Genomic DNA, 16,845 nt, shown 5'->3' with positions numbered 1-16,845 from the left:
GTAGAATATACATCATACTGTGACCACTTCTCTATCATGTAGTTTCAGTAGTTCACAATCACGTTTGTGTTGGAGACACATTATTGCCAGTTACAATGAAATATCAAACAGCCACCCTAAGCCAAAAAGGGATGGAAGATAGAATGAATCAGGACAGCAAGAAATATTCTTGAAATTACTTGTACCTTTTTAATTGTCTTCTCAATAAGCATGTCTCCAACTGGCATTAGAATACCTCCAAACACAGCCAGGGCTGCACCAATGACAGCACCAGCGATGAGCCCACAGTTTCGATCGCAGCCCATTTTTCTTGTTCTGGGAAAAAACTAAGGTTCAGCACCTGCTTCCTTCAAACTCCCAGGTCTGATGAAGGTGGTTTCCAAGAGGTCTGGTTCTATCATTAGAAGGAGATCATAAAACAGAAGCATAAGTATCAAACAAAAAGATCAAAGTACAAGGAAAACACGCAACTGAAACAGATCATTCTGCCAGTTATAAACAGATGCTTTTTTTAAAAAAAAAATAAAACTTTCTAGGTCTTGTCCTTTCTTGATTTGACCTACCTACCAGTGGTAGAAGTAATAAATAATGTCACATAGAGCAGTTCTTCAAAGTTCTCCTCTTTAAAATTTTCTTTCTATGGATGATTAACATTCTGAAATCTTATCTAAGGAGAATATGCTTACTGTACTCTCGCCCTCTGCTTACCTTGCATCAGCCTGGGACACTTACGGGCATCTTCACCCTCTATCTGGCTTCTCCACCCCAACACAACCATCTGCACCCTAACTGGAGTTCTCCTGCAAACTGAATGTGGGTGGACTGATGTCTATCACATCTAAATGCTAAGCAAGTTTGGTGACAGATGTTTTCTTTACCTTTTTCACAAATAGAGAGATACGGATTTTACAGGAAATGATCTGATGAGTCTCAGAGGAATCAATTCTTGTAATCAATTGTAAGCTATCTGTTAAAACAAAAAAGCATGAGTAAATTGGGAAAATACATTGCCAGAAAATTAGCACTAGACTACTCCCTAATAACATCAAAATTATAATTATTAAAAGAAAATTCCACTTTCATCAATATTGAGTTCATGCCTGCATTCTTTCTTATAAACGGTGTTGAAAACACTGAAATATTTTAAAGAAGAGTACTTCATTTCTTTTTTTTTTAACATCTTTATTGGAACATAATTGCTTTACAATGGTGTGTTAGTTTCTGCTTTATAACAAAGTGAATCAGTTATACATATACACGTTCCCATATCTCTTCCCTCCTGCATCTTCCTCCCTCCCACCCTCCCTATCCCACCCCTCTAGGTGGTCACAAAGCACCGAGCTGATCTCCCTGTTTTATGCGGCTGCTTCCCACTAGCTATCCACTTTACGCTTGGTAGTGTATATATGTCCATGCCACTCTCTCACCTCGTCACAACCTCCCCCTCCCCCTCCCCATATCCTCAAGGAAGTCCATGCTCTAGTAGGTCTGTGTCTTTATTCCCGTCTTGCCCCTAGGTTCTTCATGACCTTTTTTTTTTTTCTTAGATTCCATATGTATGTCCATCGACAGATGAATGGATAAAGATGTGGCACATATATACAATGGAATATTACTCAGCCATAAAAAGAAACAAAATTTAGTCAATTTCTTTTTTAATAACTGATTTTTAGGTAGTCTAAAGGTGAAAAGACTTTAAAGAAAATATGTAGAGGATGTCTAGTTTCTGTGATAGTCATTGCTTTCTTGCTGGTCTCACATATATATTTTTTAACATATTCAAGGGCAATATTGTTCATTCTGTCATGGGCAACTGACTCATGCCAGTTCTGTTAAAAGCAACTAGATTGTGTCAATATGTATTTCACTTAGTCTTATCTTTGGAAGAAAACTCTTAGTGGAATAAGTAGATCCTATTGTAACAAGGTTAATAAGACTTTATTATTCAAATATTGAAAACATACTCATTTGAGCTATTTTGGTTGCAATCGCATTTTTTATAATGGGGTTGACCTGACATCAATAAACAGAATGTGCTTTGTAGCTTATAAACAAATATTCCCTACTTCAAAATGCCCCTGGCCAAGGAAAACAAAAATGCCAACAGAATGGAGGCTACAGACAAAAAAGAGGCACACATAATATTTTTCTCAACCTTGTAAGTAGAATAATAATTATATTTTGTTATGGTCTCAGATTTTCCCTCCATAGCTTTGTTGTGGTTGAAGTACCACTCTGATGATTTTATTAGTAGTTCTTTCCACTTGAGGAAACATTTAGTTTTTTTAAAATATTAATTGCATAGCTAAGAAAATAGTGTTAAGACTAATGTTAAGAAAATAAGACTTTTCCCCAAAATGGAAAAAGATGTTATAAAATTTTTTCATGGCAATTTATTTATTTTTCATCCTTTAGGATTTCCCTTTACCAATGCCTTATAGCTAGGATACTTCCACTGTAAATCAGGATGAGCAAACTGATTCACACTGAGGTCCTCATGGCTAAGAAGCTTGAATAGTCATGAGTGTCACATGTTTTTTTCCAATGTAAACAAAACACACAAGCCTAAACAAGTGATTTATTTTCCCTGTGGAATTTTATGTGTCCCTGAGCAAGTAGAGTCGGCTTTTTATTAATTGCTTGGGGGTGGAGGGGGAAGAATATACGCTACCTCCTATGGCTTTGGCCAGGATTGTCATAATGCAGTGGAACAAATTATTTAAATCTGATAATAATGACTAGATATTCACAAGTAGAATCTCCTTTGCAAAGGATAATTGTACAGCACCTTAAAATTTTTGTGAAGCATCATCCTTTTTTTTTTTTTTTTTTTTATTTTTGCAGTACGCGGGCCTCTCACTGTTGTGTCCTCTCCCGTTGCGGAGCACAGGCTCCAGATGCGCAGGCCCAGCGGCCATGGCTCACCGGCTCAGCCGCTCCGCGTAATGTGGGATCCTCCCGGACCGGGGCACGAACCCGTGTCCCCTGCATCGGCAGGCAGACTCTCAACCACTGCGCCACCAGGGAAGCCCTGAAACATCATCTTTTAAACGATCATTGTAATTGCTGAGTAGAGAATGTCACCCAGGTGTTCTGTATTGTATACAAGTGATCATATTCAGGGGAGCTTATCAAGTAATATTTTACTGAATGCCCATTTCATAGACCATTCCCCAGTTCAAAATCTGCAAGTTATACTTAAGGTAGTCATCAAAATACAGGGATCGAGCCTGCTGTAACTGAGAGACTGGAGAATAAACTGAAGCGTGATGGGCTACTCTCTTGCCAGCTGACCTTGGGCAAGTCACTTAATAGCTCTATTCCTCAGTTTCCTCATGTGTAAAATAAGATGCTAAGATGAGATCCCCAGTTTTTAATTTAGGCAGCTGAACTGGTTCTTCACTCAAATTCTTACATGGAAGACCAGGCAGAGTGACTTTGATTACAGCAGTGGCAGCAGTGGTGGGAACTCCAAGACCCTGATTCCCAACTTGGTCTCCCCACTCCCAACTAACACTATCCTACCCCATGTTTAGGAAACTTGAGGAGAATCTCTGTAGAAACAAATGGACTGCAATTCGTTAAAAAATTGGGACACGAAATCCCTAGAGTCAAATTCTAGTTTTGTTTCTATAACATCATGAATCTATTAAAAAATACAACTCAAAGATAAAATCATCTCTTTCCGAAAGATACTGTATTTTCTATATAAACACCACTAAAAATTATTCAATATTAATGTTATTTGCAATTCTGACAGATGGAATATAAAATGAGTTAAACATTACAATTCTATGGTTTCTGAGATGGACAGAGGTGTGTATTATTTGCCCCTTTCCAGATCTATGCCATCACCTAGTTAAGAATCTACCTGACCTTTCCCAGAATCATTCTCCTTTATTCAAGCAGCCCCACGGACTACAGGAAAGAGTTTCTGCAAGGGGCAAAGAGTCTCAAGAAAGTCCACTGGACGACCCAGGGGGCAACAGGTTATTCAATGCCTCTCTAAACATGAAAACTCATTATTATGACTTCCAAGGACCCTGAGCCCAGAGATGTGAAGTCATGGGCAGACCTGGGTACTGCCTAGGCTCTGTCTGCTTTGAATTTAAAACTGAAGTGAGATAGTATACACAGCCCACTGCTGTTGAGTCAAGTTCATCAGAAAACAAAAGTGTCAATAATTTTTTGGGTTGAATTGCATGGTTAGACAGTTCCTAGTCTGACACTGTCTGGATGATGCATAAGCAAAGATACAAGAGTTACTCTAACATTCCTGCATATGTGTACTGATATTTTCAACAGAAAAAGATTGAGTTTATCTAATTTTTCACATTTTCTATTGGCCGACATACTTTTGTTACCTTGATGTAAGTTTCCTTTTTTTTTTTTCTCTCTAAGAATAGGCAAGATATTTCACATGTGTAGTGTAGTCCTCCTTTATCAACGGCTTTGCTTTCCACAGTTTCACTTACCCATGGTCAAAAGTGGTCAGGTGAAGGTAACTGAACCTGTAGAAAGCAAAATCTTGGCTACAGGGGGACTACTTAGGGTTTGGTGCTATCTCTGGGTTCAGGCACCCAATGAGGGTCTTAGAAGGTATCCTCCACACCCGTGAATATGGGGGAACTACTTACTTGCATTCATTTATTATGCTTCAGTGCCCTGTCACCATAAGTTAAGTATTGCTATTATAATTATACTTTAACCTTATGCTTCATACTACAAAATTACAAATACAAGGTGACCCTTGAACAACGCAGAGGGGTTATGGACCCTGCGGGCAGTGGAAAATCCACATATAACTATACAGTCAGCCCTCCTTATCTGTAGTTCTGCATCTGTGGATCCAACCAACTACACACTGTGGATCAGGTAGTACTGTAGTATCTACTGAAAAAATTCTGTGTCAAAGTGGACCCACAAAGTTCAAACCTGTTCTGTTCAAGGGTCAACTGTAGTTTTATTCACCTGAAGCAAAGGAGGGACTAACAAATTAAGTAGGACATGAATTGAATACATAAAAGTTCAGGTTACTCAGGACATTCTATTCAAGAGCTTCATAAAAAAAGTGTAGTTATTCCCCACTCCCCTCTCACATGTAGCCATTTAGAGCACATAAAATTTGTGTTTTGCACACATGGTTTTCTCAGTAGTACAGCTTCTTACATAATAAAATTTATTTTACTTGCTAATATTAGATTAAGTTTTATTCTTTACTGTTATTTCTTCTTCATAATAAGACATTGAGGAGAGGACTGGCCGTGTGAACACAGCCTGCAGGGGGTTAGTGCACCACGGCTAGCCCGGAGGGAGTCCGGGAAAAGGCCTGGAGCTGCCGAAGAGGCAAGAGACTTTTCCTTCCCTCTTTGTTTCCGGGTGCAAGAGGAGAGGGGATTAAGAGCGCTGCTTAAAGGAGCTCCAGAGACGGGCGCAAGCCGCGGCTAACAGCGCGGACCCCAGAAACGGGCATGAGACGCTAAGGCTGCTGCTGCCGCCACCAAGAAGCCTGTGTGCGAGCACAGGTCACTATCCACACCCCCCTTCCGGGGAGCCTGTGCCGCCCGCCACTGCCAGGGTCCCAGTGCCAGGGACAACTTCCCCGGGAGAATGCACGGCGCGCCTCAGGCTGGTGCAACGTCACACCGGCCTCTGCCACCACAGGCTCGCCCCGCATCCATACCCCTCCCTCCCCCCGCCTGAGTGAGCCAGAGCCCCCGAATCAGCTGCTCCTTTAACCCCGTCCTGTCTGAGCAAAGAACACACGCCCTCCGGTGACCTACACGCAGAGGCGGGTCCAGATCCAAAGCTGAGCCCCGGGAGCTGAGAGAACAAAGAAGAGAAAGGGAAATCTCTCCCAGCAGCCTCAGGAGCAGCGGATTAAATCTCCACAATCAACTTGATGTGCCCTGCATCTGTGGAATACATGAATAGACAACGAATCATCCCAAATTGAGGAGGTGGACTTTGAGAGCAAGATTTATGATTTTTTCCCCTTTTCCTCTTTTTGTGAGTGTCTATGTGTATGCTTCTCTGTGAGATTTTGTCTGTACAGCATTGCTTTCACCTTTTGTCCTAGCGTTCTGTCCGTCCCTTTTTTTTTAACTTAAAAATTTTTTTTTTCTTAATAATTATTTTTTATTTTTATAACTTTATTTTATTTTATCTTACATTATTTTATTTTCTCTTCTTTCTTTCTTTTTCTTTCTTTCTACTTTTTCTCCCTTTTATTCTGAGCCGTGTGGATGAAAGGTTCTTGGCGCTGCAGCCAGGAGTCAGTGCTGTGCCTCTGAGGTGGGAGAGCCAACTTCAGGACACTGGTCCACAAGAGATCCCCCAGCTCCACATAATATCAAACGGCGAAAATTTCCCAGAGATCTCCACCTCAACACCAACACCCAGCTTCACTTAGTGACCAGCAAGCTACAGTGCTGGAAACCCTATTCCAAACAACTAGCAAAACAGGAACACAACCCCACCCATTAGCAGAGAGGCTGCCTAAAATCATAATAAGGCCACAGACACCCCAAAACACACCCCCAGACGTGGACCTGCCCACCAGAAAGAAAAGATCCAGCCTCATCCACCAGAACACAGGCACTAGTCCCCTCCACCAGGAAGCCTACACAACCCACTGAACCAACTTTAGCCACTGGGGACAGACACCAAAAACAACGGGAACTACGAACCTGCAGCCTGCGAAAAGGAGACCCCAAACACAGTCAGAGAAGCAAAATGAGAAGACAGAAAAACACACAGCAGATGAAGGAGCAAGATAAAAACCCACCAGACCTAACAAATGAAGAGGAAATAGGCAGTCTACCTGAAAAAGAATTCAGAATAATGATAGTAAAGATGATCCAAAATCTTGGAAATACAATAGAGAAAATGCAAGAAACATTTAACAAGGACCCAGAAGAACTAAAGATGAAATGAGCAACGATGAACAACACAATAAATGAAATTAAAAATACTCTAGATGGGATCAATAGCAGAATAACTGAGGCAGAAGAACGGATAAGTGACCTGGAAGAATAAATAGTGGAAATAACTACTGCAGATCAGAATAAAGAAAAAAGAATGAAAAGAACTGAGGACAGTCTCAGAGACCTCTGGGACAACATTAAATGCACCAACATTCGAAGTATAGGGGTCCCAGAAGAAGAAGAGAAAAAGAAAGGGACTGAGAAAATATTTGAAGAGATTATAGTTGAAAACGTACCTAATATGGGAAAGGAAATAGTTAATCAAGTCCAGGAAGCACAGAGAGTCCCATACAGGATAAATCCAAGGAGAAACACGGCAAAACACATATTAATCAAACTGTCAAAAATTAAATATAAAGAAAACATATTAAAAGCAGCAAGTGAAAAACAACAAATAACACACAAGGGAATCCCCATAAGGTTAACATCTGATCTTTCAGCAGAAACTCTGCAAGCCAGAAGGGACTGGCAGGACATATTTAAAGTGATGAAGGAGAAAAACCTGCAACCAAGATTACTCTACACAGCAAGGATCTCATTCGGATTTGATGGAGAAATTAAAACCTTTACAGACAAGCTAAAGCTGAGAGAGTTCAGCACCACCAAACCAGCCTTACATCAAATGCTAAAGGAACTTCTCTAGGCAAAAAACACAAGAGAAGGAAAAGACCTACAATAATGAACCCAAAACAATTAAGAAAATGGGAATAGGAACATACATATCGATAATTACCTTAAATGTAGATGGATTAAATGCTCCCACCAAAAGACACAGATTGGCTGAATGGATACAAAAACAAGACACATATATATGCTGTCGACAAGAGACCCACTTCAGACCTAGGGACACATACAGACTGAAAGTGAGGGGATGGAAAAAGATATTCCATGCAAATGGAAACCAAAAGAAAGCTGGAGTAGCAATTCTCATATCAGACACAATAGACTTTAAAATATAGACTATTACAAGAGACAAAGAAGGACACTACATGTGATCAAGGGATCGATCCAAGAAGAAGATATAACAATTGTAAATATTTATGCACCCAACATAGGAGCACCTCAATACATAAGGTAAATACTAACAACCATAAAAGGGGAAATTGACAGTAACACATTCATAGTAGGGGACTTTAACACCCCACTTTCACCAATGGACAGATCATCCAAAATGAAAATAAATAAGGAAACACAAGCTTTAAATGATACATTAAACAAGATGGACTTAATTGATATTTATAGGACATTCCATCCAAAAACAACAGAATACACATTTTTCTCAGGTGCTCATGGAACATTCTCCAGGATAGATCATATCTTGGGTCACAAATCAAGCCTTGGTAAATTTAAGAAAACTGAAATTGTATCAAGTATCTTTTCCAAGCACAACGCTATGAGACTAGATATCAATTACAGGAAAAGATCTGTAAAAAATACAAACACATGGAGGCTAAACAATAGACTACTTAATAACCAAGAGATCACTGAAGAAATCAAAGAGGAAGTCAAAAAGTACCTAGAAACAAATGACAATGGAGACACGACGACCCAAAACCTATGGGATGCAGCAAAAGCAGTTCTAAGAGGGAAGTTTATAGCAATGAAATCCTACCTTAAGAAACAAGAAACATCTCGAATAAACAACCTAACCTTGCACCTAAAGCAATTAGAGAAAGAAGAACAAAAAAACCCCAAAGTTAGCAGAAGGAAAGAAATCATAACGATCAGATCAGAAATAAATGAATAAGAAATGAAGGAAATGACAGCAAAGAACTATAAGAGTAAAAGCTGGTTCCTGGAGAAGATAAACAAAATGGATAAACCATTAGCCAGACTCATCAAGACAAAAAGGGAGAAGACTCAAATCAATAGAATTAGAAATGAAAAAGGGGAAGTAACAACTGACACTGCAGAAATACAAAAGATCATGAGAGATTACTACAAGCAACTCTATGCCAATAAAATGGACAACCTGCAAGAAGTGGACAAATTCTTAGAAATGCACAACCTGCCAAGAGTGAATCAGGAAGAAATAGAAAATATGAACAGACCAATCACAAGCACTGAAATTGAGACTGTGATTGAAAATTTTACAACAAACAAAAGCCCAGGACCAGATGGCTTCACAGGTGAATTCTATCAAACATTTAGAGAAGAGCTAACACCTATCCTTCTCAAACTCTTCCAAAATATAACAGAGGGAGGAACACTCCCAAACTCATTCTACGAGGCCACAGTCACCCTGATACCAAAACCAGACAAGGATGTCACAAAGAAAGAAAACTACAGGCCACTATCACTGATGAACATAGATGCAAAAATCCTCAACAAAATACTAGCAAACATAATCCAACAACACATTAAAAGGATCATACACCATGATCAAGTTGGGTTTATTCCAGGAATGCAAGGATTCTTCAATATACGCAAACTGAACAACGTGATACACCATATTAACAAACTGAAGGAGAAAAACCATATGATCATCTCAACAGATGCAGAGAAAGCTTTCGACAAAATTAAACACCCATTTATGATAAAAACCCTGCAGAAAGTAGGCACAGAGGGAACTTTCCTCAACATAATAAAGGCCATATATGACAAACCTACAGCCAACATCGTCCTCAATGGTGAAAAACTGAAAGAATTTCCACTAACATCAGGAACAAAACAAGGTTGCCCACTCTCACCACTCTTATTCAACATAGGTTTGGAAGTTTTAGCCACAGCAATCAGAGAAGAAAAGGAAAAAAAAGGAACCCAAATCAGAAAAGAAGAAGTAAAGCTGTCACTCTTTGCAGATGACATGATACTATACATAGAGAATCCTAAAGATGCTACCAGAAAACTACTAGAGCTAATCAATGAATTTGGTAAAGTTGCAGGATACAAAATTAATGCACAGAAATCTCTGGCATTCCTATACACTAATGATGAAAAATCTGAAAGTGAAACCAAGAAAACACTCCTTACCATTGCAACAAAAAGAATAAAATATCTAGGAATAAACCTAACTAAGGAGACCAAAGACCTATATGCAGAAAATTATAAGACACTGATGAAAGAAATTAAAGATGATACAAATAGATGGAGAGATATACCATGTTCTTGGATAGGAAGAATTAACATTGTGAAAATGACTCTACTACCCAAAGCAATCTACAGATTCAATGCAATCCCTATCAACCTACCACTGGCATTTTTCACAGAACTGGAACAAAAAATTTCACAATTTGTATGGAAACACAAAAGACCCCGAACAGCCAAAGCAATCTTGAGAACGAAAAACGGAGCTGGAGGTATCAGGCTCCCTGACTTCAGACTATACTGCAAAGCTACTGCAATCAAGATAGTATGGTACGGGCACAAAAACAGAAATATAGATCAATGGAGAAGGATGGAAAGCCCAATGATAAACCCACACACATATGGTCACCTTATCTTTGATAAAGGAGGCAGGAATGTACAGTGGAGAAGGGACAGCCTCTCCAATAAGTGGTGCTGGGAAAACTGGACGGGTACATGTAAAAGTATGAGATTAGAACACTCCCTAACTCCATACACAAAAAAACCTCAAAATGGATTAAAGACCTAAATGTAAGGCCAGAAACTATCAAACTCTTAGAGGAAAACATAGGCAGAACACTCTGTGACATAAATCACAGCAAGATCCTTTTTGACCCACCTCCTAGAGAAATGGAAATAAAAACAAAAATAAATGGGACTTAATGAAACTTAAAAGCTTTTGCACAGCAAAGGAAACCATAAACAAGACCAAAAGACAACCCTCAGAATGGGAGAAAATATTTGCAAATGAAGCAACCGACAAAGGATTAATCTCCAAATTTACAAGCAGCTCATGCAGCTCAATAACAAAACAACAAACAACCCAATCCAAAAATGGGCAGAAGACCTACATAGACATTTCTCCAAAGAAGATATACAGATTGCCAACAAACACATGAAAGAATGCTCCACATCATTAATCATTAGAGAAATGCAAATCAAAACTACAATGAGATATCATCTCACACTGGTCAGAATGGCCATCATCAAAAAACCTAGAAACAATAAATGATGGAGAGGGTGTGGAGAAAAGGGAACACTCTTGCACTGCTGGTGGGAACGTGAATTGGTACAGCCACTATGGAGAACAGTATGGAGGTTCCTTAAAAACCTGCAAATAGAACTACCATACGACCCAGCAAATCCACTCCTGGGCATATACCCTGAGAAAACCATAATTCGGAAAGAGTCATGTACCAAAATGTTCATTGCAGCTCTATTTACAATAGCCTGGAGATGGAAGCAACCTACATGTCCATCATTAGATGAATGGATAAAGAAGATGTGGCATATATATACAATGGAATATTACTCAACCATAAAAAGAAACGAAATTGAGGTGGATGGACCTAGAGTCTGTCATACAGAGTGAAGTAAGTCAGAAAGAGAAAGACAAATACCGTATGCTAACACATATATATGGAATCTAAGAAAAAATAACAATGTCATGAAGAACCTATGGGTAAGACAGGAATAAAGATACAGACCTACTAGAGAATGGACTTGAGGATATGGCGAGGGGGAAGGGTAAGCTGTGACAAAGTGAGAGAGTGGCATGCACATATACACACTACCAAACGTAGAATAGATAGCTGGTGGGAAGCAGCTGCATAGCACAGGGAGATCAGCTTGGTGCTTTGTGACCACCTCGAGGGGTGGGATACGGAGGGTGGGAGGGAGGGAGACACAAGAGGGAAGAGATATGGGAACACATGTATATGTATAACTGATTCACCTTGTTGTAAAGTGGAAACTAACACACCATTGTAAAGCAATTATACTCCAATAGAGATGTAGAAAAAGAAAGCACATTTTACTCAAACATAAACAAAAACTAAGATATTGATATCTGTAATAACTTCTTGCTTGCTTAAAGTACTTAAATTTGGAAAACAAAAAATAATCAAAGGTACAGGGAAGAAAACATATTTTTGAGACCAATAAGAAGAAGGAAGAGAAAATAAAAAGAAATGTTTTAAGATATCACTAATCCCATAACTTTCTTCAGTCTATATGGAGATCAGCTGTATCCTATCAGTTCACAGACATTAAGTCCTATTCCTTTTGTAGAATTCATGAGTATATGTACACGTGGCTGTTTCTTTTTTTGCTGTCATATCTACGAAATGTTTCCAGATGAACTTATGAGATTTATGCCATTCTACTATGTTGGAAACCTGGTGACAGGAATTGAGACTGAGCTATAAGAAGCGTCTCCATTAGTAGGTCAGAAAAATAAAGTTCCCAGAGAATCTGTAATTATTCCCATGTGCAGATAGAGCTGTGTTTCCTGGGAAACTCCACTCAGAAAAGGCATGGCCCAGAGGTACAGTTTCCTGGGATGTGAACTACGAAACTTTAACATTTTCAGATTATAAGAGTATGTACTTGTACCATAAATGAGTGCCAGGACCTGGATGACATTTTCTAACTCATGAGTGAGTTAGAAATTTCCTATTCTCTCCGTAAGTCTTCCTTCCACTTTTCCTTGGAATAGGAAACCAGATCACACACCTCTGTTTTCCACTAGACACACACTGTGATTCTTTTGATACACAGTCTTCCTCACCTAATAAATACAGTATCTGCCCACAAAATGCAGTTTTAGAGTTCTGGGGGTAATTAATTCAACAACAGGTTGAATATGAATGATGAAAATTAGCTTTCCAAATTAAGTTCCTATTCACACTCTTACTTTATATGATATCTAGGTGTGTTTAAAAAGCCATGATTCCCTAGCCATGAGGAAGATGCAGATTCACATCAAACTGGTTAAGTCAATCATTTAAATCTGGTTGTGTTTCATCATGTGGAAACAGAAGGGAATTAGACTAGTACTTATTTTACACGCAATCCCAACATATAAAGATAGTTAAAAGAATAGCTATTGTGGTCAAAGTTGGCAAGAACTGTGGCCCTTTCCCCTTTCCAGTCACATCTCATTTGGGCTCTGAGTCATCCCCACAGAACCCAACGGCTATGTGGAAAATATTTAAATAACCAGATTAGGAGATCTCCGACACCTTCTCTTATTCAAGTTACCATAATCCTTTTAATTTATATGGGCATTTCCATCCTATCAGAATATATGGAGCTAAACATACATAACAGAAAAAAGTTTATAGACATCTATAATACAAAACAATAATATACTTTACTAAATTATGCCTTTCAAGTATAACAAGTTAAAACTTGTTTTGGTGGTAGTCTTAGAAAATTAAAACAATAATTACATTGACTTCATTATTACACTAAATGTTCTTCTAGAAGCAAACCAACCTTTTTGGAGTAGTTTTTGGAGTACCTGAGTATAGAGATTACTATAGGTTTGAAATGATTCTCTTAGAGTCATGTCCGTTTAAATAGGATTATCTAGAGCCATTCTTTTGTTTGTTTGTTTGTTTTTGCGGTTGCGGGCCTCTCACTGTTGTAGCCTCTCCCGTTGGGGAGCACAGGCTCCGGACGCGCAGGCTCAGCGGCCATGGCTCACGGGCCCAGCCGCTCCGCGGCATGTGGGATCTTCCCGAACCGCGGCACGAACCCGCGTCCCCTGCATCGGCAGGCGGACTCTCAACCACTGCGCCACCAGGGAAGCCCTAGAGCCATTCTTGATTGTTGAGTCCTAGATAGAAATGCTATTATCTCTTTTTTCCCAGGCCAACTCTTACTGTAAACAGTAGAATACTATAAGATTTGCAATTATTCTGAGCTTTGAATTCAAATAATTAGGTTCAATTCACAGTCTAACATTATAGTTTTCTGTGGCTCAGTTTTCTCTAAAATGTGTATAAATACATCATATATGGTTTAAAATGTCAAATAAAATTCAATGAGGTAATGAATAAAAATTCCTATCATAGCACATGTTATGTTATTTGAAATATTATGGAATATTATTTTGAACAATAACCTAATAGTAAAATGTTATTGCAAATTGGCCAAGTATTATTTTTAAAAAATCTAATAAATGTGTATAAGTTACACAAAGAAGAATGATTATTTCCAAAACTCTTAGGTTACAGTAAAATCTGATGAAATCGTTTATTCTTATGTATACCAGGATTTAGAATATTATGCAAATGAAAAGGCAGCTTCTAGGTTAGACTAATGCTCCTTGAAACTTTCAGCCATGACTTGGGCCAGTGAATTAAAACACGTTTGGATTAAATCAGAAAATAGTTACAGAATCCATTCCTTCAGGAAGAAAAGAAAAATCCACAAGTATTTTTTGCTAACATTTTCTTAAAATTAAGCGTAGCAACTATAACTCCCAAAATAAATTCCAAAATTTTTAGTACACTCTGTCCAATACCTCTCCAGTTGTAATTATGTTATTCCTCCCAGCTTAACTTCTGATGAGTTTGTATTGGATTTATTGTTCCGGTCTCATAATGATTTTGGTAAATGAAAAAATTTCTATGTATTTTTCCTCTCATAAAATCCAGTCCACCACTGGACTCTCTACATAAGAAAATTTTTAAAAATTATTATTTTGGTTATTTTTTGAACGAATACTAAAAGCACTGTTTCTTTTCCTAATTTAAAACTACACAGTCAAGGACTGAAAAGTACATGAAAAGATTTCAAAAACATCTTTCAATATGTTACAATTCTAGAAACTGTTAGAAATTTACTCTAGAGAATTTATGCCATTTACAGTTATGTATGAATTCACTTACTATAAATTACTATAAATTAAAACTTTTAATTTCTCTAGAATGATTTGTCCTTTAAACTTTGTATCATCATTCAAGAAAATAATTTGCTGATATTTGTAATAAGCTTCCTAAATATCCAAAAACTTTAATTTTGTTTTTTTATTCTATTACCAAATTTTATATAATTTATAAACATTTATATAAATCAGAATCATTATTTGGAATTAATACAATTAACCATCCCCAGTAGCAATTACAATATCTTTGTTCATTTAAAAAAAATGCTTAATAAGAATATATCCAAAACATGCACTGCATTTAACCATGTAGACAAAGTCAGGTTCACTAAAAGTTGTGAAATTAAGATAGAAGATTAAACAAAATAATGACTCTCTAAAATAATAGGTAGTTAACAATTGCATATTAGAAAACATGTTGGCATAGAGTGGCAAGTCATTTATAAGAACTAATCCTACTATACTGGTTTTTATTTATGTTGATTTTCATTCATAATTTAAATTAAAAATCATGTATAAATAGCCTAAGTAGATAATGAAAGTTCTGCAATAATCAAATTGGATAGTACATCATTTTAAATATTAACAAATAAATATTTACAAATAAACATAAGATTTTAAACATCAAGAAACAAAATGTCATAGGCTGGTGGACAAGGTTTCAATATTTTTTTAAACATAAAAGGTAAGAAGATTGATAACTTAGAAAACAACACAAACCTATGTTTTAAAAAAAGCCTAATGACTTCAAGAAAACAGTTTCTGCTTGCTGTTGCTGTTCTATAACTTCTAATGGGTGTTTATATAGTAGTGTTATCTCCTATCATTTGGGAGATAGAAATCTTTTTATTTAAAAAAAAATCATTATGACTTACCTTTAAAAAGGCTAAGAAGGATTTTTCAATCAAATGCTCCAACATTTGAACAGTCAATTCTTAGTAGGACCAAATGGTATTCTGCAGAAAACCCTACACTGAAATCCCCATTATAAAAAGTGAGTTTAAATATGCTTTAAGAAAAAAAAAAAAGAGAGAGACAGACAGACAGACGTCAGATCCCAGTGAGTGTTCTGTTGCAAGAGTAATTAAAACAACAAACAAACAAACAAAAACCCCACACACATCCCACCACTGATACGGCTCCTACAGGTCTATTTTTATGTTCTGGTAAGGACCCATTACCTATATCTGAGATCCTCTGCAGTACTTTTTTTTTTTTCTTTTGGCCATTTTCCCATCCAAGTAAGTTAGAGGCCAGAGAGACAAAAGGAACTAACTTGTTGAGTGGCCTCTAATATACTCTTTTACTACAGAATCATTATTCCAGATGATAAACTGGGCCCAGGGGTGGAAAGTGTAGATTGGGCAGAATTATCAGAGTCTAACTTCCTGCTTGAAAACCTCATTTCATAAAGTTTAAACAAAATGCACTTTTCATAAATCTAAAGTGTGTTGAGCCTAATAATTGCGAAAACGACTGGAGACTCTGTCAATCAACAAGGATAACAAACAGACGTTTAAAAAAGGAAATAGCCTATTGTTCTAACTGGAAGTTCTTCACTATTTATTATTTTCTCTTAGTTTTATAGAAGTTTCATGAGCACAGCAAAATCCTTCTACGAAAACGCCCAAAATTAAATTTCTCTTAGATCTCTTCAGATAAAAAGACAACTGTTACATAACATTTAAATAATTCTACTATTTAGGATGACCTTTTAATATAAAAAAGCATATACTAAAGTTACTTTAAAAGAAAGTAATTATTTTAAAATCTAACCAAATCTTGCACTTTGGGAGGATAAAAAAGACCCTCAATATTAAAAATACATTTTTACAAAGAAATTCTCAGAAACATACAGGCAAAAATCAAAATCTTCAGAAGGTTAAACTGTCATCTATCAGACAGATCAGCTAAATAAATGCCTCTAAGTCAGCCTTGAAAAACAACAACCTAACAGTAATAGGCAGAAATACATTTAGTTCATCAGATTGTATTTAAACCAATCCTCATTGGATTGCTTGTGCTGTCACTTCTGGGCATGTGTTGGATCCTCTCATTTGCTAGCTGTGCAATACAACGGGAAAGGAATCCAAAGCACTTTTTTCCTCTAGCACTGCT

At 37.4% G+C, this 16,845-nt stretch overlaps 1 protein-coding gene across 8 annotated transcripts in view; it reads right to left on the bottom strand.

The window, feature by feature from the left end:
- LOC137228926 (platelet glycoprotein 4) overlaps positions 1-16,845 on the bottom strand; it is an 82,635-nt gene that overhangs the window by 31,056 nt on the left and 34,734 nt on the right. For 3 of the 8 annotated variants that reach the window (XM_067746066.1, XM_067746065.1, XM_067746067.1), the window contains exons 2-3: positions 879-967; positions 186-394 (exon numbers count right to left, since the gene is read on the bottom strand). In XM_067746066.1, the coding sequence (XP_067602167.1) occupies positions 186-305 (120 nt within the window). In that variant the 5' untranslated portion in view covers positions 306-394; positions 879-967. Of the gene's footprint in view, positions 1-185; positions 395-878; positions 968-5,783; positions 5,916-14,364; positions 14,514-15,602; positions 15,857-15,908; positions 15,988-16,845 lie in introns of those variants that run through there. The other 5 variants (XM_067746064.1, XM_067746063.1, XM_067746069.1 and 2 more) reach the window with 5 other exon arrangements.

This window comes from Pseudorca crassidens, chromosome 8, assembly GCF_039906515.1.
Source record: "Pseudorca crassidens isolate mPseCra1 chromosome 8, mPseCra1.hap1, whole genome shotgun sequence".
Classification (NCBI taxonomy): domain Eukaryota; kingdom Metazoa; phylum Chordata; class Mammalia; order Artiodactyla; family Delphinidae; genus Pseudorca; species Pseudorca crassidens.
The sequence above is the reverse complement of the archived record's forward strand: the minus strand, read 5'-3'. Positions and strand labels throughout refer to the sequence as shown.